Here is a 27861-nt window from a genome sequence, read left to right as displayed (position 1 = left end):
CCTTTAGCCACTGAATGATATACACCTTTTCTGGATATGGAGTTACTGTGTCCCTTGTGTGTGCAGACAATACACATACTATTAAGACTGAAATGTATTTGTTATATATTGGAGTTTCCAAAAATTATACAATCAAACAATTGGGATTTTTTTCACAGCTGCTGCCATTTAACAATGGGCTTACTAATATGGTATTGGGTGGCTGATTCATGCTCCCCCTTACCCACAGGCAGCAGAGAATGCAGAAATAGCATTCTAAAAGATAGCTCCAATTGTAACCAGGCATGTTGACTGTTTTCATTGTTGCCATTGGACTAAATCTCAGAAGCTTGAATGATGGCAGCATGATTACACGGAGAAGCTCAGAATGGTGTGATTCTGAGGCTTCATTTCAATGCTCCTGTAAGTATTAAGTGCATATATTTAAAATTTTCACTTATCACAGGGAAATTTAAAATTGATTAACAAAAAATCATCTTTTTCAAAATTTCAAAGGATGTGGAAATTTGTGAAGTATAATATTTTACTTCTTTTTTTAAAAAAATTAATTAATTAATTTTTGGCCGCATTGAGTCTTTGTTGCTGTGCACGGGCTTTCTCTAGCTGTGGCGAGCAGGGCCTACTCTTCGTTTTGGTGCGCAGCCTTCTCACTGTGGTGGCTTCCCCTGTTGCGGAGCAAAGGCTCTAGGAGCGCAGGCTTCAGTAGTTGTGGCATGCAGGCTCAGTAGTTGTGGCGCACGGGCTTAGTTGCTCCGCGGCATGTGGGATCTTCCTGGACCAGGGCTGGAACCTGTGTCCCCTGCATTGGCAGGTGGATTCTCAACCACTGCGCCACCAGTGAAGTCCAATATTTTACTTCTTAAATGCCCTTTTTCCTCCTCTAATTGTGCCACCTCCGACTATGTTATCTACTATTAATGAAATTTTGTACACATTCTTTTGGGTGTACTGATAAATTAATATGCAAGTCATTTTTGGGGGGTCTATATACTAGCTACACATTTTCTATGCAGTAAACATCGTTTATATATAAATTGTAAATTTATCCAACTAATTTGTTGAAATAATTCCAATGAATTGGAACTGCTAGAACTAAGGATATCTAAAATTTTATAGTTTTGAGTCCAAACTAGAGTTTGCCCTACTATATAGATGGGACCTCATCAATCTTGTCCCCCAGTGTTTATGTGGGTATGTTTCCTAAAACTGTACAAATGTTAAATTTTTAATCTTTGGTAATATGATATTTCAAAGAAATTGCTTTTCTTCTGTTATTGTTCAGCTCAGTCATCTTCATATATGCTTAATCCTTACTAGTCCCTTGTGTTATTTCATTATCTTCTGGTTTGTTTTTGTTTTAATTTCCCTTGGTTTATTAATGTCTTTGTTACTGGTTTCTAAGAACTCATTTATGACTAAGGATGTTAACCATCTGTCATGCAATGCAAATGAAATATCAATATTATATTTTATTGCCATCAATTTACTATGGTGTTTTGTATTTTGGTTGTGTATTAAAATATAATCACGTTGTGTTTAAAAAAAAATAAAAAAATAAAAGATAGCTGCACCAACCCCTTATACCCTGAAACCTGTAAGCACTGACATAACACTTTTGGCCCCATCAGAATTTAAACATTTGGAAACGTCCAGGTACAGAGTTCTAAAAAGTTCAATTCAGATGGTTTATTGAGCATGTATATGCATTATGTTACGTGCTAGCTAATGTAACAGGAATGGAGCCAGTGAAAAAATAGTCCAAAGGTAGACTGTAGAATTGTGTGGTAATATAGAACTGAAGAAAGGAAGAAGTTTAATGGAGGAGGAGGTGATCACAAATTTCAAACATGAACAAGATTTCAAGATGAATGAGGATTATAATAAGGGTCTTAGATTGAAGCAAGTTACCTCCAGGGACACTGTTGGGATGGATGCTTGTTGGGAAGGTTAAAGAATAAAACCACATGTTGGAAAACTTGAAAATGGGAAGGAAGAGAAATGGAGGAGTAGTTATAAAGGATAATACAGGTGAAGACCTTTGTCTGCTAAAGAAAAAGAATAGTTCATGTCTGATGTCAGTAAGAGTGGCAGAAGAAAAATCATGGAGAGAGAAGGAATATTTATCAGAGCAAGGGGCATTATGAGTTCAAAAGGAATGGGAATCAAGGTTTTACAATGTTTATCCATAAAGCAGATTTGATTCTGGAAGCACAAAATGTATTGAAGGAGTAACAGGGTTTTAAAAAATATGGTTCCTTATATTACTTTGTAACAGATTAACAGTTCCTACCTTCACCACTCTCCATGCCTTCTACAAAAATCCCCCCACATTGGGGAAGAATCCAGTACCGGCGTCTGTAACGATCCTGGCCAAACATCATCGAACGTAAAGAGTGAGAAGCGTCAAAGAGCTTCCTTCTGTACTGACTTTGTTGCTGTTAAAAAATGATGCATATAATTAAGCTATGGATGTTAAGTTCTTTAAAAATTAATACATAAGCGACTTTACACTTATTATGCCTTTAGAGCAGATAAATTTCACTACTGGGAAAAGACAGCAAAAGAGTTAAATATTACAAGCCTGACTTCAATTTTAGTTACACTTATAAATATAGAAATTACTTTGAGGGTAGATGGAATATTTTTGTTGCCGTGGATTAAAGAGTTAAGTTTATTTTATCAAGTATAGTATAGTAAAGCATGTCTTATACTTAATAATAAACAGTGTGACCAGGTATTTCATTAAGCCAAAGCAAATTGGCTTAATTCTATTGATTACAATATGTAACAAATAACACTCACATATATAATCGACCAGACCTCTATTTGCCTATTTTTATACTCATGTTGTAAACTTAGGTAACATATGACTAAATTTTGGGATAAATTTGTGATGAATCTAACATGGCTATAGTATACAGGTATCTCATAATATCAATTTCATAATACTTTTAAAAACTCATTTTTTAAAACAAAAAATTCATCTAAAACTTCACTAATCCTACTGAAATTCAATTTTTAATGAGTTCATAAACATTTATAGTTTACAAATCCAGTGCAAATAAAATCCACAAATATACTAATATAAAATAAAACATGAGCTGCCAAAACTATTATCATAAAATTCAACTGAATTTTTAAAGTAATTAATTCCAAGAAATAAAACCATGCATTTATTGGTATTTTATACTTAAAGAAGAGCTGAAGTACAGAGGCCCTGGTGAAATTCAGTACCATGTCTTAAGAGGCAGGTTTTTAATCTTGGCATTAAACTTTTTTTTTTGCGGTACGCGGGCCTCTCACTGTTGTGGCCCCTCCCGTTGTGGAGCACAGGCTCCGGACGCACAAGCTGAGCGGCCATGGCTCACGGGCCCAGCCGTTCTGCGGCATGTGGGATCTTCCCGGACCGGGGCACGAACCTGTGTCCCCTGCATCGGCAGGCGGACTCTCAACCACTGCGCCACCAGGGAAGCCCAGCATTAAACTTTAAAGGTTTAATTGTGAGAATGTTTCTAAAGCGCCTCATTTTAATTAGTTACAAAAAGCTTGTTTTTATTTAGCAACCAGAAAAACTAATCCCATACAAGGTGGATTTTTGAAATGCTGCAAAAAAAAAAAAAAAAAAAAGATATAAACTGTAATCTGAAAAGTGCTTACTTTACTCAGTTTTTCAATCTGTTTTTCTAGCTCTTCAACACTTGCTGCTTGGTCACCTTCATCCTATACATAACAAAATACAGTATCATTTCCTGTTTTTAAGATTTATTTACTCAGTCAATCAGCAAATATTTAATGAAAGCCTCCTATATACAAAGTACTAGGATAGGCACCATGGAAATGAGAATATCAATATCAGTTCTTGCTCTCGATAAAGCATTAATCTGGTAGGGAGACACATAAAACATTACACTAATAAATAAAAACTGCCAAACAGCAGAAAGCTATAAGGACCTCAAGAGAGGTAGAGATTAACAGTCATGGAGCTCAGGGAAGGGTGAGATTACTTCTAGTGGGAACCTATACCAAGAGAGGCTATATGGAAGAAGTTATGTTTTAATTAGCTACTGAAGAATTGTTAGGATTTGATTGATCAGAGAAAAGAGGACAGGGCATTTCAGAAAGAGTTTGACCTGAAGAGGTAAGGTGGGGAGATGAGGCACAGATGAGTTTAGGGCTAAATTATCTAGAGCTGTAAGTGCTTGGCAATGGACAGTAATATGATCCTTTGAGGGAGATTAAATATCAGAACTATGCTTTACAAAGATTAGTATGGTAATAGTTGTAAGATGGCCTGGAGCAGGGAAAGGACTACAGTTGGCAAATCTAGTTAGCGAATTGTTGCAATGATTCAAGAGGAAAAGAGGATGTGGGTCGTACTAGGATAAAAGAAATAGAAAAGGAAATGGATATAAGAGATAGTACATAGTCAGAACTGTTAAGTCCTGGCAGCTCACAGATACGAGGCAGAAATGGGTGAGGGAGATGAAGGAAGGAGTAAATTATGATATTAAGGGTTTAAATCTGGGAGACTGCAAAAATATTGGTATCATTAACTGAGAGTCATTTTAGAGCAAAAAAGGGTAAATGATATTTTGAACACATTGAGCTTTTAGAAGAAAAATAATCCCTACTATATAGAGTACTGATTTCATAAATAGAAATCTTGTGATTATATAAAATTTTTCATTCTACAAAGTGAATATAGGAAAGCTACACCCAAAGTATATGTTTTCGAGGGAAAGCATGACACAATATAAAGTATATGTGCTTCTCTGGACCTCAGCTGCACGACTTCATATAGGCAAATTATTTAACTCCTCTAAAACTGTTTCCTAATCTGTAAATTGGTGATAACATTATCTTGTGATAACATTATCTGTAACCTGGGACTTTTGTGAGGACTAAATAAGAACAGATCTGAAAGCAACTAGCAGAGTTCCTGGTACCTAATATATAAATAAGGTTACTTTCCTTCTTTCTGAAAGCTGTCCATAAATTAGAAAAATGTAGGTACATCTCAGGTTTAAAAAACATAAGCAATTGTTTTTGATGTTCACTTACTATAAGCTTTTTTTTTTTTTTTTTTTTTTTTTAGTACGCGGGCCTCTCACTGTTGTGGCCTCTCCCGTTGCGGAGCACAGGCTTCGGACGCTCAGGCTCCGCAGCCATGGCTCACGGGCCCAGCCGCTCCGCAGCATGTGGCATCTTCCCGGACCGGGGCACGAACCCGTGTTCCCTGCATCGGCAGGCGGACTCTCAACCACTGCGCCACCAGGGAAGCCCCTATAAGCTTTTTAAAAAAGCCACACTGCCACCAACCACTCTCACAAACAGATATTTCTAAACCAGTATAGTTATCTCGCCAACAGAAGGAAGTGAAAGGAAAACTTCAATAGTCTTACCATTCTCTATCTACTCTTTACCCAAATTTAGGGGACCAATTTACAAAGGCATTTAGGCATATTATTTGTGGTAATAATAACATCATTTCTATTTATTTATTTATTTAAACATCTTGATTGGAGTATAATTGCTTTACAATGTTGTGTTAGTTTCTGCTTTATAACAAAGTGAGTCAGCTATACGTATACATATACCCCCATATCTCCTCCCTCTTGAGCCTCCCTCCCACCCTCCCTATCCCACTCCTCTAGGTGGTCACAAAGCACCGAGCTGATCTCCCTGTGCTATGAGCTGCTTCCCACTAGCTATCTATTTTACATTTGGTAGTGTACATATGTCAATGCTACTCTCTCACTTCGTCCCAGCTTACCCTTCCCCCTCCCCGTGTCCTCAAGTCCATTCTCTATGTCTGCGTCTTTTTTCCTGTCCAGCCCCTAGGTTCTTCAGAACCATTTTTTTTTTTAAGATTCCATATATACATCATTTCTATTTAAAAGAGAACAGGCTCAATGACCCTTAAACCTTGACTCTTCAATTAAATAGATATTTAATAGCTATATGATTGTATAGTGACTGTTGGACCAGCAGGATGTTTGATAATTTGCTTACATAAAAATCAACTCAATCAACAAATATTTGAAATGAGACATCAAAGTAGCTATGTATCAGCCAAATTAGCTAACTATCAGTTCTAAGACTTTTCTTATGATGAAAAAGAAGTAAAATATCTACTAAAGTTTTATTTAAAGGAGCTTTGGCTAATAGTCCTTATAATTTAAGAGATATGAAGGAATTTGAAAGGCCAGAGAGAAAGGCAATAACTACAAAGCTAAGAACGCAAAATCTGTCCCTGCCATGGTTTCCCAATCAGAAGAGAAGGCTGTTGTATGTGTCACTACATATCAAAGTTTAATTGTCCACATAACCTCCTCCACAGCAACTTGTGAGGTTAAAGCTCACCTAGATTTCAACACATACCTAAGTATTAGGGAAAGAGTCCATGTGTTGAAGGAATGAAGAGTGAAGAAAAGAGGAAATCACCCTTGAGACAGAGGGCTGTGACTTAGTCTCAGGGCAGTATCTTCTAATTGAAAGGGATCACACGGGTCTCAATGGAAAGGCTCCTGCAATTAGTCCTTTAAGGAGTATAACTACTGACACTCTACCTATACTTTAATCAAGAGGCCAGACCTATTTTCAGAGGACAATCTTATCAATAAGGTTCATTAAATAGTTAACCTTTAATTTTATTATGAAATTGATAAGTGGTTACTACTTCTTCATGATAAAGAAAAACTCTCAAATAATTTAAAGGAAATGCTAATTTGGTTTCTTAGGTCCTAAAATATTCATTATTTTCAAATGTTTTTAAACTGTTTTCTCACATTAATAACAAGATACACATTTGCCAGGATTTTGATCACTCTAATTAACTGTAATTCAACATTCATAAAAAATAAAAATGACTACTTTAAATGACATATCCGGTCTTAAAATATTAAAAATGATGTTTAAATCATTAGTACTGATTTTTAATAGTCTTTATCTCCCTTAAAGAAAAAAAAATGCATAGTTTGTTAATTCTCCATGTGAAAAAGGCCAGGTGAAACACAGAATTTCTGTAAATAAATTCCAGTTTAGTGGGATGACCACCCAGTAGAAGATACTGAAGTCCCAACACAAGGCTGTCAAATTTATGAGAGTTACACCTTAAAACAATTTATAATATTAAGTGATGAAAAGGGATGCTAATTCTATAAAAAGGTGATTAGTATTGGTAAGAAAAGTTTAATTCCTGCTATGGAAACAGCTCTACTTGCCAAATGAAGCAGATTGGTTATAAATAGTATCTTTGGGTAATTACAATTCTGATACCCAAATTATATACCCTTCACATTATTTGTCACAGCATGAAAGTATTTGAACAAGTGGTTTCAGAAATACAACATTATGAAGTAATTTCTGCGAGGAATCTCAATGTAGTCTCCTTTTCAGCCTGGTACTCTTAAAAGAAGTAAAGCTCACTCTAACGATTTTTATCATTCTGGTTTAAAATATAACATGGGGGGTGGAATTTATGAAAACATTTTGTATTTATGCTATTTTTACTTACGAGAAATTGTATAGCACATGATCTTATAAATTATATTATTATCCAGATTTAGTAAAAAATTTGATTCAGTAATTTGTCATTGGTCTTGATTAGATACTATTTTCACACATTCCATCAATAATTCATCTCTCTAAGTCTTCTTTCTTTATTTCTCCAGCAGTACTGAGTTGATACAAGAAAGGAAAAGAGTTCTTTCTAGACTTCCTTGGCTAAATACTCCTGGCATCAAGGGCAGAAGGAATAGTTGGCTGTATATTGTTTTTTGAATGCCATTCTGCAACCCTATCGATATTTCTAGCATTTTTTTCTGGTAAAAGGTAAACATCAACTTTATCTCCCTTTTATATATGTCCATTTCCATGGCTTATGGTAGTTTCCCTTACACACACACAGACACACAGACACACACACACACACACACACACACCTCTGTGACCTTGCCTTCTTCCATTTAGCCTGCTCTTCAAAGCTAGTCCCTCTCTTTACCTTAATTGAATCCCCTCCAATATTTTAAGGGACCTTATACCATTAATTATTCTCTTCATCTCTTTAATCTTCAGTGCCCCTCTCTTATTTAATTGGCTCTTTCCCTTCAAACAAAAATCATCTCAAACCTTCCGCATCTGAAAAATCCTTAGTCTTTGTCCACCTCTAAGAACTACCCTTTCTTTTGAGGCATAATGCTTGAAACAGTTAAGTTTACTTTCTCACTTTCTATTGTTTTCAATCAATCATAGCCTGGCTTGTGCTCTCACCCTTCCAACGAAACGGTGCTGGCATTGGTTACCAATGACCTCTGTGTTGCCAAATACAACGAACACTTTCAGTCCTCATCACACTAGGCCCCTGCTCCCTTAACATTGTTTATCACTCCCTCCTTTTTAAAATGTTCAAGTTTCTTGATTTTTATTATTATGACATGTGTAGAAGAGAGTTAACATTGTAGGCCCTTGAAAGGTTGGCTTACAAAGTTGGCCCTTGGTTAGTGTCTGGGAACTTGAATTTTGGGGGGTTCCCCCACCCTGACTGATAAGAATAGCTCACTGGACCTAAACTGTGCTAACAATGTGGTTTATACTGAACACCTACTCTTCTTTTGGGAATCTGGAATTTTGGCACATGCTATGCAGAGGGTGCCTATGTGGCCAGCCCTGAATAAAAAACTCTGGGCACAGCATTTCTAATGAGCTTCCTTAGAACACACCATTTCACAGACTGTCGCAATTCACTGCTGGGAGAATTGGGCCCATCCTGTGTGACTCCACTGGGAAAAGACTCTTGAAAGCTGGGCCTGGTTTCCTCTGGACTTTGGCCCATATGCCTTTTCTCTTTGCTGGTTTTGCTTTGTCTCCTTTTGCTGTAATAACCCATAGCCATGGCATGACTAGATGCTGAGTTCTGTGAGTCATCCTAGTGAATCACTCTGACTCTGGAGGTGGTCTTGGTATTGGAAATCCCTGACCCACTATAGAAATTTTCTACCTCTTTGTTCCTTCTTCAACAAGAAGCCTTGTGGGCTCTTCTTAAATATTGACATTCTCTGGGGTTCCAACCTCAGTCCACTACTCTAATTAATAAACCAATCCCCCTGTGCAAACTTATCCAACTCATTATTTTAAACTATTGTCTATGTGCTAATAACTTCCAGATCTACACTTTCAAGACTGAACTCTTCTCCAGACTTTAGATTCTTTTTTTTTTTTTTTTGCTGTACGCGGGTCTCTCACTGTTGTGGCCCCTCCCATTGCAGAGCACAGGCTCCAGACCTGCAGGCTCAGCGGCCATGGTTCACAGGCCCAGCTGCTCCGCGGCATGTGAGATCTTCCCAGACCGGGGCACGAACCCGTGTCCCCTGCATCGGCAGGCGGACTCTCAACCACTGTGCCACCAGGGAAGCCCCCAGACTTTAGATTCTTAAATCCAACTGACTGCTGAGCTTCTGAACAGGCACCTCAAACTCAACATGTCCAAAATAAACCTACCATCATTTCCTGTCTTCAGTTATCTGTTCCATATTCCCCTCCTCCCCGTCATCTATTTCCTCTGCTCCTTCTGATTTCTCTGTCTCAGTTAATGGCAACAATAGCAGAGCAAGCAGTCCCCAAGCCAGACAGCTGGAATCAATCCTACCTCTCCCTCCATCAACCTACACAGTCCATCTTCAGATACTACTCATTTTCCTCCTAAATATTTATTGAATCCTTTCCTTCCTTTAGTCCAGTTTCAGACCCCTCACAATTCACCTGAACTACTGCAATATCTCCTGACTGATCTTCCTACCTCTGATCTTGCTCTATTCAAATCTATTTCTATCTTCCACAGAGCTGCCATAGTGAGCCAATGAAAAAATCAAGTCTGACCATGTCATTCCCTCACTTATAAACCTTCAGTGGCTTCCTATTACCACGAAACTATAAAATCCAAGTTCACAGTTGTGGCGTGTGAAGCTGTCTAGTAACACTAGAGCACTTGTAAGTCCCTTAAAGCACATTGTGGTTTCAAGGCTTCTGCGCCCTTGCTCATGCTATTATCTCTGCTTGGAAGATTTTTCCATGGATTCCTGGATTCATCTCTAGGTTAACATTTAGCCCAACTTGTAGCCTCAGCTAATGAGTCCAGAAAGCCTTTGTGAAAATTTATTCCTCAGAAAGGTTCAACATCCTTCCTTCGTACCTGCCTAGTACATTGTAAATACCGCTATCAAAGCAGTTAACACTTAACACATTACATTTTCTTACTGTAAATCTTCCTCAGTGAGACTGTAAATTGAGAGGGGACTTTGATCAAAAATGCCTAGAGCTAAAAAAAAAAAAGAAAAGAAAAAAAGCCTAGAGCTAGGCACTTAATAAACTGGGCTTTGAGAAATACATCAGTTTCATTAAACCTGACAACACTTTTAAGGCATGATGTATTGTACAAAATAAATGTAAGATAGCATGTTAAATAGATAGAATGAAAGAGGATACCTAAAATTAAGAATCTGAATAGTTCTCTGGAGAACTCTCATTATATAAACAGAAAAATTTAACTTCTTTTATTCAATGTAAATGCCCTCTATGTATAGAAGGCATTGTATTCTACTCAATATTTACCTAACCATCACAAAAAACTTTGAGGTGAATATTATAATATTCAGTTTCAGATGAAGAAACTGAGTCAAGTGTCACAACGAAATTCAAACCCAAATCTATTTGACTTCAAATTCTGTGTTATTTTCAATATGTTATATAATATTAGTTAAGTATTAAAATCAACCTAAATTTGATTACCTCATCTTCACAGATCTCAGTCTTCTTTCCTTTTTTGTCTTCTTTATCTTCTTCATCCTCATCATCTTCATCAGCTTGGTCATCACTATCATCATCATCTTCATCATCATAATCACTATCTCCTCCCTTCCTTCTTCGTTTGCGTCCTGGAGTGGGTGTGCCCAATGGATGCTGTTCTTCTCCAAGATCAATGCCACCTGAAGTGTCTCTTTTGCCTGTTTTCTTAGCATGAATGATTCTGAGCCTTTAAGTATGAAAAAATGATGATATGGAAGAAAAGCCTTCTTATACTTTTTGAAGAGCATACTATGTGTTGTAAGCAAAAATACCTTATGGTATTTCTCTCACAGTAATCAATAAATGAATGACAATAAAAATTAGGAAACTTAAGAAATATGTTCCCAGAAACTACAAAATATATTAACATTCAAGAATTATTCTGGCTATCTCTTTGGAATTAGAATACATTTTTTAAAAACCAGAAAACTGAGAAGATTAACTCAGGAATGGCCAAGTGATAAGACCTGATCTTATACTACCTGACTGAATAAATTTCAATTCAAGTTACTGCAAAGAAACTATTCTCTTAACACAGAAGTTGAATAATTTCAGCATTATATTTCCTAGCAGGAAGCTAATTAAGTTTTAATGCTGAATACATTTGGATATGTTAGGCTCTCTGTAAAAGCAAGTTTTAATTAGAAAGCAATTAAGGAAAAAAGTAGTAGTTCCAAACAGATTCTATTTGTGACAAAAATAACCCGATAGCAACAACAATCTTAGAATATGTGATTGCTTGACTTCTTTGAAAGAAAAAAGACAAAATGACTTTCTTCTAAGTTTGAAGCATATGAGCTCAGTGAATCTCATTATATCTTTTGTCTACTGAAAATTCTGGCACTGAGTTTTATTAGTTTCATATTTCACCTTAATTAAGTTTTACCTTTTCTAATTCTTAGACAGAATAAAGTTTAAATTCTACGTTTGCAATTTGTATGTTTTACTCAGAAACTTGCAAAAAAGGAAAACCGTAGTTTTAATAAAACATGACTTACTTGCGGAGTTTACCTTCTACCACCCATTTATCTCTCCTCAAATTTGACATGTAATCAATGTTCTTGTCGATTTCACTGCCAATGCAAAAGTTTATTAGAAGATATATATTAATCCATTATGCAATACATTAATTTGGTAAGCAAAATGATGCAGTTTTGGGGTAAGTACAAATGATGATTGCCAATGAATAGCAAAAACAAATGAAAAATTATACTAATACATAGCTAAGAGATGTATAGAAAACTTAAAGATGCCCAGCAATGGTAGAAATGCATGGCTCTGAAATGTTTGGATTGATGATTTTCCTAGAAAGGTAAAGGAATAAAAGTAACATAATTAAAATCTGTAAAATAATGAATACTAAGAACAAGATGAACATGCAATTTGTTCACCAAATCTTCAAATACTATAGTGGAGGACTTACTTTGACTCTGAAATGAGATTAAGTACTTTTTTTTAAAGTGCAAATTAATACACAATAAATATATAATATTAAGATTGTATCAGCACATGATAAAAAGTAGATAGATAATTCTACAAATGGCAGCTACTAAGGAAAATCAGGTAGTCATTTATCATCAAAAGATAAAAGAAAAATTCTAGGTTTTTATAACAGTACTGGATTCTGGAGCCATAGCAAGAAAAAACTGTTTACACTTCAGTATACAAATAAATAACAAAATTACCAAATAAACAAAACATGTTACAAAGACTATACACAGTAGGATTCAAAATTTCTTTTCTAATAGACTGCAAAGAAATACATTGAAACATTATTAGCAGTAGTCATCTCTGAATGGTGAGATTAGTGTAATTTTAATCTTTTTCTTTGTGGTAGTCTGTAACTTCAAAATTTTCTATAAGCAATTTGTATTACTTTGTGACCAGACAAATTCAAAACAGAAAAGAATCACCAGAAATGTCTGGGCATATGCTTACCTCACCACACTCTTGCTGCACGCCAGTTCATTGATCAGGAAAGCCAGAACTGAGGCTTTCTGTGCTGGAGTGTGAGCCTGAAATGCTTTGGTCTTCAGGCTTTCAGTAAGCTCAGTTTGTCCACAGTGTGCTTCCATAAAAATTTGCAAAATCTCAGAAACATTGTCTCGATTCACACCAACATTCAGCAAATGTTCTCCAAGAGCTGTTTTGGCCTATAAAAGGTTGGTATTTTTATCAGTATTGACCACAACGACTCATAAAATATAAACAATAAGACTTTTAAATATTGGTATTATATGATTTAGGTATTACTGACAAGGGCTTTATTCACATTTTTGATGAAGTGGCGATAAAACATGACGTTCAACGTCATTTAGTCAACAGATGATAGACAAGTTTTCAAGTACTTGTAATTTTTCTATTCCTTCTTCAAACCCTTGGTTAAAAAGTTCGGTGGGGGAGAAGAGTATGTAAACTTCTGGCTAAAAATGGTCTCACCATACCTTCTTTGACTATGGACACTATCCCAAGCTTTTCCAGGCTCTACCAGTAATAGTGGGGGAGAGGTTGAAAAGTACTAGCAATGTGTTTTCTTGCTCTATGGTGTCACGGATTTTATTGCCTAGCATGTTGAATGAATAGGGAGATGGAAAAAAAAGTAACAGGTGCATCTGGAAGATTCTCTCTACATTATCTAGAGCAAAGCTGACTGAAATGTGTATCTTAATTGGAATTAAGATAAATTTGACTTATTGAGTATCCACTTAGCAGTACAGTATCTTAACATGCTGGTCTGTAGGGGCCTTGATTAGCCTCGGTTATTCATAGTGTTTCAGAGAGAACACAGTATAATTTCAGAAGGCACACATAAGTTAGTTGCTTTATCAATTAAGAATTCTCTGTTTTGCTGAATATCACTTAGGTATTTCCTTAAATCAAATTGCTTTTTGCCAAAAGCTAGAGGGAAAGAAAGTAATTTGGTAATGATTTACATTCCTTAGGCTTTGTGAACCAGGTTTTTCTAAGTTTGCACCAATTGTACCAATCTACCTTTAACTTTGTAAGAAGTTATGTAGAAAAAAATTGGATCTGTCTATACAGTCTTCTGCTAATACACTAAAGCCAGCTATCAATGCACTGATAGTACAAACTAAAAAAAATTATATTTTGGTTTTACTTTACCTTGTATCCTGTAATTAGACCTGGATCACATACAGCAGCTGAGAGGAGCCTCACAAGCAAGTCTTGTACTTCACCCATGCTGTCCCCTATATTTAGCAATCCCTCTTGAAGAACACTCAGGTTTGGAACATCACTATTCACATCGAAGCCCAAAACTTTACCAAAGTTTCGTAAGAACTGCACCACCATGAGACAGTCTGAAAATGTACTTCCAGAGAGAACAAGTCCTGGAATACGAGGCAACTCTGGCAAAGGCTGAAAATAAAAGAAAAGAAAAGAGAGAAAAAGTAATTTAAAAAGCCATGATTTTATATCTCCTGAAGTAAAGCAAGTTGCTATTTTTCTCTTGCATTATACCAGTGGTTTTCCCTCTGGATTGTAAATTCCCTAGGGGCATTTCTATAACCCCATGGTACTAAGCATAGAATCCTGAACACAAGTAACCACTAATAAATTTTGGTTGAACTCATCAACATGAATTTAGATCTCTGCAAAAGAGAACACTAATTTTAACTTAGGTATTGATAAAACACAGGTTACACAACTGGACCAAAAATCAGATAAAATAAGAAATAAACAACTCAAAAGTACTTTAACATGGACATACTTAGTAGGGCATGTGCAATAGTTTCTTCTACTGATGTAGACTGATTTATAATTCACACTTTTTTGGGAGCTCAGAAGTTAACAGTGTGCGTCTGTGTGCTGTATGGTTGGAGAGAGTACCATCTTTGGCTAATGACTGCAGATAAATTACTAGGTCCACATGACCAGAACCCATGACCCTATCAAGAACCCAGTAATACTGCAACTATCAGTCTTTAGGTTTCCCGTATATTAGCGAAACATTGAATTTCAGTGTTAAAATTAGAGAGCTCTCTTGCTATTTCTCAAATATGCTCACATATTAACCTTTTAATGACTAAACTGTATTATCAGTTGTTATGGACATTTTAAAAGTTAAATAAATAAGTAACCTAAATTAAAAACATTTTTGTCCATGAATGGGATTCAATAATAGTACTTTCAATTCTGATTGAGAAAAATGTGGCTTGTAAATATTTCTATTTATCTAAATTTGTCCTTGTTCAAAAATGTTTCCTCCACTCTGTGCTTGCTGAAATAACTAACCAAAGACTTTTTCTACTAATAGTGTGGGGGAACACAGAACTATGGACAATTGCTGATATCATACAAATCTTTTGTTACATATGAAAACCATTTAATTCTGAGTTTTCTTTTTTCCTGAATCAGATCAGACATACACATTTCCATATGATTCTAAAAATTTATATAACAAAGTTAATGAAAGTAAGGCTTAAAATGGACTTATATATTTGATATATATTTGATATAGTGCATATGGATTTAAATGAAAATAAAAGATCACTTAGGACAATTTAGGATTAAAAAAAGATCATTTAGGATTAGCAAAGAAATAAAACTCACTTAAGGATTAAAAAAATTGCTCACCAGGAGCTTATTCACTGTGTTGACTAACCACTATACCCCTTCTGTGCCTAGGAAATTTTAAACATCCAATTGACTAAAACTAGAATGTATACTTTCATTTTTATTTAGAAGCATTTATGCTAGGTAAATAAATAGAATATTAGTATCATTAAATTTTCCACTTGGGCACTAAAAGTTTGCTTTTAAGCACTTTAGAAAAGAGCTTGCATAATCAAGAGACAAGCACTATCTGTATATCATATGGCATGTAAGTAAATATAGATGCTATTGACCAAGTATAATATTCTATTACTGAGACAGTATTATAGATATGATATGCATTATTGTATAGTTTTCTAGGAATACTATCTTCTTAACTATAGCCAAACATAATTGATTTCTATTCATAATTATGTGAAATCATGCCAGTTATCACGGTGATTTTGCTCTTTCCAAGTTGCTACTTTTCTGTATTTTAGCAACATTATAAATCTGTGAAGCATGATGGAAGAGAAAACACACATGAGGTACTTTGCTTGGACACATTTCGTGGCTTTCAGGATCATAAACAGTATGGGTTCTGGAGTTTAAAAAACTGGGGACTGCATCCAAGTTGCCACTTATGAGCTATAAAATCTTAAGCAAGTTCCTTAACCTCTCTGTGTCTCAAGTTTTCTCATCTGTAAATGGGCATAAATACGAGTCCTATAGGATTGTGGTGAGGATTAAATGAGAAAATTCATTTAAAGCACTTAGCATAGGGCCTGACATGTACTAAACATACTCAATAGTTAGCTACCATCACTAAAGCATTGAAGGAGGTTATAGGTTATAAATCCTAATTTATTTAAATATCCATGGAGGCATGGGGGAGGAGGTAGATCTTTCTGTAACTAAATTCCTGGGAAGGACCAAATGAAACACAGAAATCCTATCTATTTCTATAATTCATTTTTATAGATTTCTGCAGTATTTCTATTTAAATTTAAAAGGTTCGCAGTGCTCCATTTGTATATTAAGAACTGCCATTATCAGCACAGGGCTCTAGAGAGGTTTACTCGTGGCCATCCAGGAGAGACAGATTGACCTAGACTTGGAAATCCACTGCTCCAGCTAAAAACACAAGACTTTCATAATGGCAGCTCTGGCAAAGGAATCAGGTGAGAACACAGAAAAAATTAAATTTATTAATGAAATGGTTTACATGATAAATTACCTTTTGGTCTGCTAAGCACATGTCTTCATTAGGCTTCTTTAGTTCCTTTGCCATTTCTAATTCTAATCTTCGTTGCTCTAGTTTACGTTCTTTATTTAATCTTTTCTCATCACGTTTTTCTTGCTTTAACCGTTCTTTTTCCTTAAAAAGAAAACCATGTCCACATATTCTCTTTAACCGTTATACGTGTTTAAAAAACCTCCAGTTAAAATTTAAAAAGTAATCAAAGTGTTATTTCCATGAACAAACATCTTAGGATGTTTAGGAATAGACTTGGAATTACATAGAAACAATGACATATTTTGCTTTTCAGCATTTTCACCTTTTGAGTTTCAAAATAATCTTATGACTGTATGTATATATACATACATATACAAAATATCAATATTAGTTTCAACCCAGATTATTTCATTATTCAAAATTTATTCAATCCTTTCCCAGGTTATAATATGAGAATAAAATACTTATTAATAAAAGCAGATATATAAAATGCACATGGGCAAGTAAATATTCATTAAAAAAAGTTAACTAGTATTAACAAAAATTTTTGTGTAGCTCAAGGAAGCAAGAAAAGATTTACAGCATGAAAATGGAAGCAAAATGTTTGAATCTGCAAAAGCAGTTCTTTCAAAGTGAATTAGCTAGTCTTAAGACGTGCACCTATGATGAAATAAAAATATTATTTACCACTCTAAACAACATTTAAAATAATGTAAAATGGGTTTTGAAGGCAATTCCAAAAGCTTTAAAATTATTTTGGGTAATGGCAACAATATGGAAATAATCATCCTGTTTCCCTGTTGTAGAGTATGGCATTCTTTTGGAAGAAGTGACTTTCTATAATAATACTGGTGTCATTACTTTATCGTCATACATCAAATACAATTCTCTTGTTAAACTGAAGTATAACTGACTTACAATATTATATTGGTTTTAGGTGTACAACACAGTGATTCAATATTTTTATACATTCTGAAATGATCACCATAATCAAGTCTAGTTACCATACAAAGTTATTACAATATTAATGACTATATTCCTTATGCTGTACATTACATCCCCATGACTTATTTATTTTATAACTGGACATCTTAATTCCTTCACCTATTTCATCCATTCCCCACAATCCCCCTCCCTTCTGGCAACTGCTAGTTTGTTCTCTGTATCTATGAGTTTGTTTCTGTTTTATGTTTGTTTTGCTTTCTAGGTTCTACATATAAGTGAAATCATATGGTGTTTGTCTTTGTCTGACTTATTTCACTTAAGACAATACCCTCCAGGTCCACCCATGCTGTTCAAATGGTAAGATTTCACGCTTTTTTATGGCTGAGTAATATTCCATTGTATATATACATATATATATATATATATATATATATCATCTTCTTTATCTATTCATCTATTGATGAACACGTAGGTTGCTTCCATGTCTTGGCGATTGTAAATAGTGCTGCAGTGAACATGGGGTGCATGTATCTTTTCGAGTTCGTGTTTCCATTTTTGTTGGATAAATACCTAGGAGTGGGATTGCTGAATCATATGGTAGTTCTATTTTTAAGTTTTTGAGAAACCTCCATATAGTGGCTGCACGAGTTTACATTCCCACCAACAATGGACAAACATCCTCTTTTCTCCACATCCTTGCCAACACGTGTTACTTCTTGTCTTTTTGATAATAGGCATTTTGACAGGTGTGAGGTTATATCTCATTGTCCTCTGCCCACAATCCAATCAAATACAACTCTTATTTATTAGAGAAGAAATAATGGTAGAATCAACAGGCAATTCTAAACTATTACCACATACGCCTTTCAATTTTCTTAATTTTTGCCAAAATAAAGTCCAAATCTTTACTTTTGAATTCAGGACTCTCTTCTTTTCCAACCTTATCTCCCACTGTTATAGTCTATGTAAATTTAGTCAAACTATTTGCTATTCCTGATAAACATCTATCATTTCCTTACCTCCTTATATTGGTGTACTCCAGTTAGAAAGGTCATTATTCCCATCTTGCATAGAAATCCTAATTAAAAACCTCCACCTTCTTCCTATTACTAATTTCTCTTAATTGTCTTACCTAATTATAGTTCTTACCTATAATTTTAACCTAGCACTATTGCTTCCTCTAGTATATTAGCATTTTTGCCCATATTTTAACCATCTCCATTTCAATTATCACCGGTAAAACAGCACGCTGACTGCTGTGGCAGGGCATGCCAAGGGGGAGACAGAGAGGAGTGGAGAAGTAATACATTCCCAGCCGAGTTGAGAAAGCACAATGTGTTTGAGAAATTGCTAGTAGTTTCATGACTGGAGTGTAGGTTGCGTGTTGAGTAGTTGTTGAATATTGTGATACAGAGCCAGAGGTCAGGTCATCATGAGGACTTTTTTATATGATATGCTCATATAACTGCTCATTTTTACACTGCCTCTAAATTTCTGGGTTACTGATTCACGCAGACATTTGGGAGGAAAATGATAAAAAAGCTATATTAAGAAATTATTGTCACCAAAAAGTTCTAAAATTAATCTTATCAATTATAAACTAAAAGCAGGTTCTGAGCCTCTAATGACATAAAATATACACAATTAACATGTAACATTCCCACAATGCAGTATAGATTTTCAAATCAAATTATCATTGGTAGAACAATTTTGTTTTCCAGAACTGGATTTTCAATCTTTAAACACATGAGATGTTGCTCTAAGTACTTTTCCAAAGAAGAGAAGCCAAACTTCTTGGTCACTTACCAGAATAATGAATTACAATCACTAACAGAAAAAACATATTAAATGTCTCATAAATTTCAAAGTAGCTGGTGTAAATTTTTCTACTATATAGGACTAACCCAGAATTCTTAATGATTTTTTTGTGTGTGTGTGGTACGCGGGCCTCTCACTGCTGTGGCCTCTCCCGCTGCAGAGCACAGGCTCTGGACGCACAGGCTCAGTGGCCATGGCTCACGGGCCTAGCCGCTCTGCGGCATGTGGGATCTTCCCGGACCGGGGCACGAACCCGTGTCCCCTGCATTGGCAGGCAGACTCTCAACCACTGTGCCACCAGGGAAGCCCCTTAATGATGTTTTAATAGTAATCATAAATGAGACTTTTCTGCTATTCACTCAGAACTGTTGAAAATGGTTATTATTTCTTTTCTTTTGAAAAAAGAGAGAAAGGACCTGTGTGACACTAATGCTCTTTTCACTGTGCCAACTTCACATTAGTGGCAATCTGAGGGTATGTACACCCTTCAGTGATAGGTAGACAATGAGTTAGAGTGCATTTAATGCCATGAGGCAAAGCTGTCTTATATTCTTGGATATCATTTTTACCTAGTGATATGCAGTATTTTTTGAATTAAAAAAGCATGGCCATAATATGGAATAGAATGTAAAAGTGACATCTATATCTTAGGATAAAATGGAGGTTTGCAAGAAATCTTAGAAATTCATAGGACCTTTATTACTTAAAGACCAGCATCTACTCCCTCAATGGGATACTTTAAGGGAAACATGGAGTCTCTAAATTTAATGCATTTATTCACTAATTTATTTAGTGACTTCTACTGAATTGTATAGGACTAATACAAATCCTGTGGTTTTGGTACAAAATTACTCTCAAAGAACCAGAGCTTCTAGGATCCCCTCAACGATCAACTAACATTTAAAATGGCACATAAAAACAGTCACAATCTAGCCCCACACAAGTTCTGGTCTCCTATCTCATGATTCTCAGGGAATCTCCCAAATTCTAGGCACATTTTGTGATACAACTGTGTTGAGCAAACAGTGTAACCAGTTTGAGGCACTGCTTGGATGATAATGATAATGATCATGGTGGGGGAGGAGGGGGGAGGAGAGGGGGGAGGAGAGGGGGGAGGAGAGGGGGTTGGAGAGGGGGAGGGGGAGGAGAGGGGGAGGGGTGGAAGAAGAGGAGGAGAAGCAGCAAAGCCAAGAGAGGTATATGCACAAGGTTAAAATTGACTAACCCCCTCTTTGCACCTTCCTCCCAGGACCCCAGAGGTCCTGTTTAGTTGCAACATTGTATTTATGTACCTGTCATCCCCTCTGACTGGAATGCATAGCCCTTCCTCCTTTACACAAAAATAAAGTCTGTGTTTTAATTTTTCCCACAGCTAGTTCAGGAGTTTTAATATTTCCCTTTTTTGAGCTTCCACATAACTTATTACAGCATTTATTGCACTGAGTGACAGTTATTTGTTTAAAGTTGATCTCTCACACTGTAATGTGAACTTCTAGAGATCAGAGGAACCAACATATGCACCTCTTTATGGATCTATTCAATTCCCAGCAGGATAATTTGCCAGAAACCCTCAGGAGAGTTTTTAATATTATCTTTGTCTCTGACAACTCAAGCCTGTATCAGTGCAATTTTCCTCTCCCACTGGTCTAAATATTGTTCTTATTTCCAACTGTAATAGTTATCATATGTCTCTAATGGACATATACAGTGTGCCTTAGCATACAAAAATTATTTAAGCGTTGATTAATTTGCTGAATGATTAAATCTACAAATGCCACATTGTTTAAATTTCAGGGCAATAACTTACAGTGTCTACAAATGACTATGAAATATAGCTCTTAACTATATTTTAGATTGACTATAAACAACTACAAGCAAATTAGAATGCCTCCTTCCAATTTTTGGGGGCCTTCATTCCCAACTTTCCCTGTCCTTACCCAGTTTTCTAGATGTAGAAATTTATGAAATAAACGTGGATTCTTGGTATATATGTCATTTACAATAAAATATCTTTTTATCATCTTAATTATAGTAATGAAATTTTCTGTATCAAAATATTACTAATATCCTAATTAAGAAGTCATTTAAATTTCATTCAAAGTTGCAACACCTTTCAATAGCAAAAGTGTTAAATTTAGATTATACTAAATAGCCTAAGATACATAGGGTGAAAATTTAAAATGCATAAAAGGATTATTTTAGGGACTCTAAAAGCATAACTGAAAGTATTTCCAGAACTCGATAGCAAAATAACAAAGGTATGAAATGAATTTATTCTATTTTAGAATCATAGAAGTTTAAAAACTAAGCAATGAGTGTGGTAGGAGGATCTGTTATTATAAAGTTTTACAACTTATCAAATTGCCAAACAGGCCATTTTTAAAAGGCCATGTTGCAAAGATGCCTATGTTCCCTGTATTTTATGATTCTACTGGGTCTCTTAGGTGTTTGCTCTGGGCATAACTAGGAGATTACATTTCTTTTCACAGCAACTGTACTTAAATTTCAAAGACATAAATATTCTTTAAGAGACACAGATTTACCTCAGGGTGCAAGAAGAATAAAGTGTAAATAAGATTAATAATACAAGCCATTTATAGAAGACAGATATAAAGAATAAAAGTGATACTATTTTATGTCACATATTGAGCATGAGTAGAAAAATCAGGGTAATTTTTTTAAAGGGCCTATTTTTATATTTAAAATGTAATAATAAATTAAGTTTAAACAAATGAAAAAATTATGAATCCATGATAAAAGAAATCCTTATATTTTAAATTTTTAATAAAATTATATATTATTTATATTTTATTGTATTTTACAGGTATCAATATAAAATACTATTTAAAAAGAGTAAAAATTTCCAGTTATCACATTTTTATAAAATCCACCAAAGTATTACACAAAAGTCTGTACTTACTTTAGATTAACTATCACCAAATATTCTTAGAGTAGCTACTACTATACAAATGTCTCCTAAATTAAAATCAGAATTGTTAATAATTCTTGAGTCAGATAAGTAGAGATTTTAATACATCTAAATTACATTGATAATAATTCATTCCAAAATTGTGCATGTATCTTTTAAATGTATATGACATTTAACATTTTACTGAACAGTTAATATAAAATCATTTTACATGTTTTTAAAGACAATTTAATTTTAAAATTGAAATTAAGTACATTATATAAAGTACAATACACAAGTATGTCATCTAAGTACATTTATTATATCTTCAACTGAAAAATGGGTTTGTTTAAACAAAACTGTCTACATGAGCAATTCTACTTTTTATTTTTCACTAAGTAATGATTAGTATAAATATAGGATTATAAAATATTCTCATGACTTGAATCACTGAATGGGTTATACATTTTTTATGCTTACAAATTATTAGATGATTTCTGAAACCTGAACTACTCTCTTCTATTTTATGGTTTTGTCTCCTAAAGTGCTGACATAGTCATTCTGTAATAGACGCATGTTTAACAACCTTTTGTTGTTTATTAATCCTTGGGGAGATAGATATACAAAAGACTCTGCTATGGGTACTATGGTTGATTATTCAGATAATATGAGTAAAGTGTTTATAAATTTGTGACTAACATAGTTTGAAGTTTTTATAAATGAACCAGGAGACTTTGAGCTACTTTGTCACATTGCTTAAACCAACCTAAGTTTCCAGTGATTCGTAATAATGAGAGAACAAATATATTGTAAGACTTGACTTATACTAGGATATAAGCCTTTTTTATTCATGAGGCTAAAGATTATCCTTTCTTACATTATGTAATAAAAATATTTATGAACGATGATGATACACTAAAATTAATATAATAATAAGTAAGGTTATTTATATGTCTGAATTCTTATTAATTATAGATTTATATAAAGGAAAAACTATAGAAATTAGATTCCTAAGTTAGGGAACCAATATAAATTTGGGATGTTTTTAGTGAAAAATAAGTTAACACTAAATCAAAAAGTAAGATCAGTGTGGTGTACACAAAGAAACATAAAAATGGTGTTTGTGTTACCTTTTTACTTTGATGACTATGGGAGTTTCTTGGAATAAATTCAGATGTTATAAGAAATTTTTAATTAACAAGGTGAAAGCAATTAATTTTTCAACCTCATAATTCTTTAAACATTACCCATAACATCAGCATTTTTGTTTATCTTTTTTTCTTCACAACTTAATAATTAAATGCCTAAAGGTATTAAAGTTTAGAATCAAGGGTTACACATAGGCTATTTTAGAATTTTGAGTTGGCCCTGCCTAAGTATCATATGGCTTTAACTTTACAATAAAGTTTGTTCTTTTTTTTTTTTGCGGTACGCGGGCCTCTCACTGCTGTGGCCTCTCCCGTTGCGGAGCACAGGCTCCGGACGCACAGCCTCAGCGGCCATGGCTCACGGGCCCAGCTGCTCCACGGCATGTGGGATCTTCCCAGACCGGGGCACGAACCCGTGTCCCCTGCATCGGCAGGCGGACTCTCAACCAGTGCGCTACCAGGGAAGCCCTAAAGTTTGTTCTTTTAACAGTTAATAACAGTTAATAACCTATTAGGAGGTAATAAGAGGCAGAATATGAAGCCAAGATGTGCCCATTACTGGCATTACTCTAGTTACATCTCATGCACATTAATAATGAAGAAATGAACAAGTAGATATAGGAAGGGTTTGTTAATATTCACGGAGGTGTAAGTTTATGTAAAAGATATGGTGAAAGTTTGGATTATCAGTAAAAATATATGCCTAGTCACTGCTTAACTGTTTGTACTGTAAAGATTTATCTCTCTGATATGATAAAAAAATCTTTAATTTTTTTGCTTTTCCTGAAGCATCTAATTTAATGCTGTGTACACAACAGTCTTTTAAGAAATGTAAAAACATACTTAGTTGATTACTAAGATCTATAGGTATCATTCAATAGAGGAACACAATTTAAGATCTGAATAACTGGGGACTTCCCTGGTGGTCCAGTGGTTAAGAAGACTACACGGCTCCCAATGCAGGGGTCATGGTTTGAACCCTGATCGGAGGGGACTAGGATCCTGCATACCGCACGGTGTGGCCAAAAAAAAAAGAAATCTGAATAACTGGTAAAATTCTCTAGTCCTGTTCACAGGTCTATAGTTATCAGAGGATAACAACATTTTAAGAATTCAGCTTTACCTATGGGATCCTCTCAAACATCCTGATAAAGGATTATTTGTAACATATGTTATTGTATTGTTATTTTAAATAATGGTTCCTTGTTTAAAAAAAGAAAACCACCTAGAATAAAGTAAAATGATTTTATTATTATTATATAAAGAAAATTATATAGACAGAAAACATATAATGTACTCTGTTCTGGGAAGGCCTCTTTGATAAGTTAATATTTGACCTATGACTGAACAATAGATAAGAACTACTTGAATATTCAGTGGAAGAACAGCAACAGTAGAGACCCTTTGTTTAGAAATAATAAAAAGACAAAAATGACTGGAACATAGTACATAAGGTACAAATTGTATGAGGTAAAGTTGGAGAGGTTGGCAGAGGTCAGAGCATGTAGGTCTGATATGTCATTGGTGAGGAATTTGGACTTTATTACTATTGTAACGAGAAGCCACTGGATAGGCTTTATCCAGATATAATCTGGTTTCTTTTTTGAATAGATCACTCTGGCTACTCTGTGGAGAATGCATAGGGAGTGTGCTGAGGAAAGCAAGAATGAAAGCAGGGAAAACAGGTTCTTTAAGTTATTATGCTTTAAGCTGTTACTTTATGTATACATGCATGCACATGTGCATACACACATATATTTTTGGTTTGATATTTTGGCATAGTTTTCTTGCATTTCTTTTCTAATTACTCATGCTTGATATGAGCAGCCCTATCACAAACTTGCATTGCTCCAATACAGGTGGGTTAATTTTCCTTTAGTTTCTTCTCACTTTATCTGATAATTGTTTTTATATTTCAAAGTACTTCAAATTGAAGAGTATTTTGTATGCTATTCATGTTCCTTTTTTCTGAGGATGAAGGTAGCTAGAAGAGGGAGAGCTGTACCTGGTTTCTCATATCCCTTTCCAAGTTTTATTGGAAGCAGTGTACCTGATTTCACTCTATCTAGTCAAGGGTATATCCTTTTCCCATGAAAGATGCTCTTGGGTCTTGAGAGATTCTTAGAAGATTTCATCTGAATTATCTTCATTTATCCCATGGCTGCTACCTTCCACTCAATGCAGACCTTACTCACCTCTCTTCAGCAGCTTTTCCTACTCTCCTCCCAGGCCACAGAGCAAATATAAAAAAAACAGTGGGAGAGGTCATGACTTTTGGGCCTTTTGGGTACCTCTTAACCTGAGCATTCACTCCCTTGGATGATCTTATCCTTACTATTCTCTTGGGTGTCCCCTTCTACCAAATCCTAGTACGTCTGGAGATAATGCTCTTGGTTATTTTCATTATTCTGCCTTTCTTTAGCTTTCCTCTCCAAGAGGAAAAATCAGAATAACAAGCCCTGGTTCTTCTTGGTCCTTCTGGTAAGAGGAATACCTGGCAGGGAAGAACTTGCCTCTTGAGGGATATTCCAGGTCTTTTCCCTGAGTTATTCCCTCAGTTCCCATCTCTCCAGATAGGAGAAAATTAGGTCGAGCTTTTAGAATTTTAATTAATCTCCTTCCCTACTCTTCCCACCATTGTGTTCAGAAGGGAACAGAGTTCGCAGCCATGCCCATTCCTGGAATCTGTTACCTCTCTCTCTTTCCCTGCCTGTCATTTTTCAGAGATTGTGGTTATAAATCCATGTGTAGATTCCCTTGCTGTGTTAGATGTAGAGGGTGTCAACGGCCCTGGATAATTAACAAGTAAGGAAAAAAAACACCTATATAGTAATAAATAACTTATTGTGATAAGTAAGTAGGCACTATGTGGTGCCAGGCACTGTACCAAGAACTTTACACATACGCTCATATAGACACACACCCATTTAATCATAACTACAAACTCTATGAAATAGGAATTAGTATCATCTCCATTTTACAGATGAAAAAACTGAATCAAAGAGATGTTAAATAACTTGCCCAAGGTCATATAGCTGGAATGTACTGAAATTAGAATTCAAATCTTGATCATTTGGTTACAATGTCCAGGTTCCTAAACAATACACATACTGTGCCTTCATATCAGAAATCTGTAATGAGTGTTTAAGCCACAGCTGAGGCCAAAAAACTGAAATATAGGGCACTCAACTTCTAGACCAAATAGTCTCATTTTCATTAATTACTATTTATTGAATGCTTATCCCACTTAATAATCTTATAATCCTACCAGAATCATTATCTCAATTTTAAAGAAGAAATAACCTGAAGAGCTAAAGCAAGTTGGTTTAGAGCCAGCATGGGTATCTGAGTCTCTGAAACTCCAAAGCCCTGGTTATAATGGCCATACCTCTATTCAACTGTTTTAATTCAGAATGCATTCCTTTGTAACACTTTTTAACCTTTAAGTGATTTCTATTAACATCCATATAAGTTCATTTTGACTTACTGCAATAATTTTCTTATTCTGAAGTATATGGTAAAAGTCTATTTCAAAGATAGTGCTTAGGCCTAATTTTACACATAGAATGCTAAAGAGTAATTTTGAGGGCAGAAGTCCACGGTTGAACTGACTGATGTTTGAATTAGGACACAGGACTTATCTAGGCATGCTGTAATTTTGTGAAACTCTGGTCACAGTAAGAAGAATTCATTTTATCCAAATGAATGCCATTCACTGTATTTAAAAAAGGTAATTAAAATCTCAGCCAAGAAAATTAACTCATACATTGGAATCCATCCTATGGATTCTTTTATGTTCTAACACTTGGTTACTATCTCTAACCTTTGGTTTGCTTATGAGAGTTGGTAAATCATGACAATCCCTACTCCAAAAAATCTATACTTAGAAGAGCCAATGTTTTAAGAAAAAATATTAATTTATGACAAGATAATATTTTTCCAGAAACATACACTTACTTCTGCTTTTTTACGCGCTTCCATAGCTTTCATAAGCATCATATGCTGTCGCCTTCTCTCTCGTTCCTATTAGGCCAGATAAAATTAGGAATATAACTCAACCATAGTTAATAGTTTGATTTTCAAATGGAAAAACAAAACGAAACAGAACAAAAAAACTCGGTATAGCATGTTTAGCATTTATAGACAAGTCACAGTAAATACTAAATATAAGACAAGAATGGCCAGTCTGTGCATGTTTTAGTTCAGGTTTAGAAAGCAAATACAAGAACAATCAAAAGCAAAAAGGTAAAGCAATGAACATGGAGACAGTGTAAACAGAAGCATACAAGGTTTACTTATGGTCAGTTGTGATGCTCCTTCAAAAGCTGGCAGAACAAAAAGCATAATGGTTGGCTGGAACAGGTCAGTTACCTTACATCTGCTATTAGAAAAACCACAAATATGTACTA

General features: G+C 35.0%; 1 protein-coding gene across 19 annotated transcripts in view; it reads right to left on the bottom strand.

The window, feature by feature from the left end:
* BAZ2B (bromodomain adjacent to zinc finger domain 2B) overlaps positions 1-27861 on the bottom strand; it is a 385073-nt gene that overhangs the window by 37482 nt on the left and 319730 nt on the right. For all 19 annotated transcript variants that reach the window (XM_081243239.1, XM_081243227.1, XM_081243238.1 and 16 more), the window contains 8 exons: positions 27410-27475; positions 16634-16774; positions 13966-14220; positions 12781-12995; positions 11841-11915; positions 10786-11029; positions 3658-3720; positions 2291-2435 (listed from right to left, as the gene is read on the bottom strand). In XM_081243239.1, coding sequence (XP_081099365.1) covers positions 2291-2435; positions 3658-3720; positions 10786-11029; positions 11841-11915; positions 12781-12995; positions 13966-14220; positions 16634-16774; positions 27410-27475 — 1204 coding nt within the window. The remainder of the gene's footprint in view (positions 1-2290; positions 2436-3657; positions 3721-10785; positions 11030-11840; positions 11916-12780; positions 12996-13965; positions 14221-16633; positions 16775-27409; positions 27476-27861) is intronic.

The sequence above is a fragment of the Mesoplodon bidens genome (assembly GCF_964165515.1).
Source record: "Mesoplodon bidens genome assembly, chromosome: 8".
NCBI lineage: Eukaryota > Metazoa > Chordata > Mammalia > Artiodactyla > Ziphiidae > Mesoplodon > Mesoplodon bidens.
This window is presented reverse-complemented; position numbering and strand designations above follow the sequence as displayed.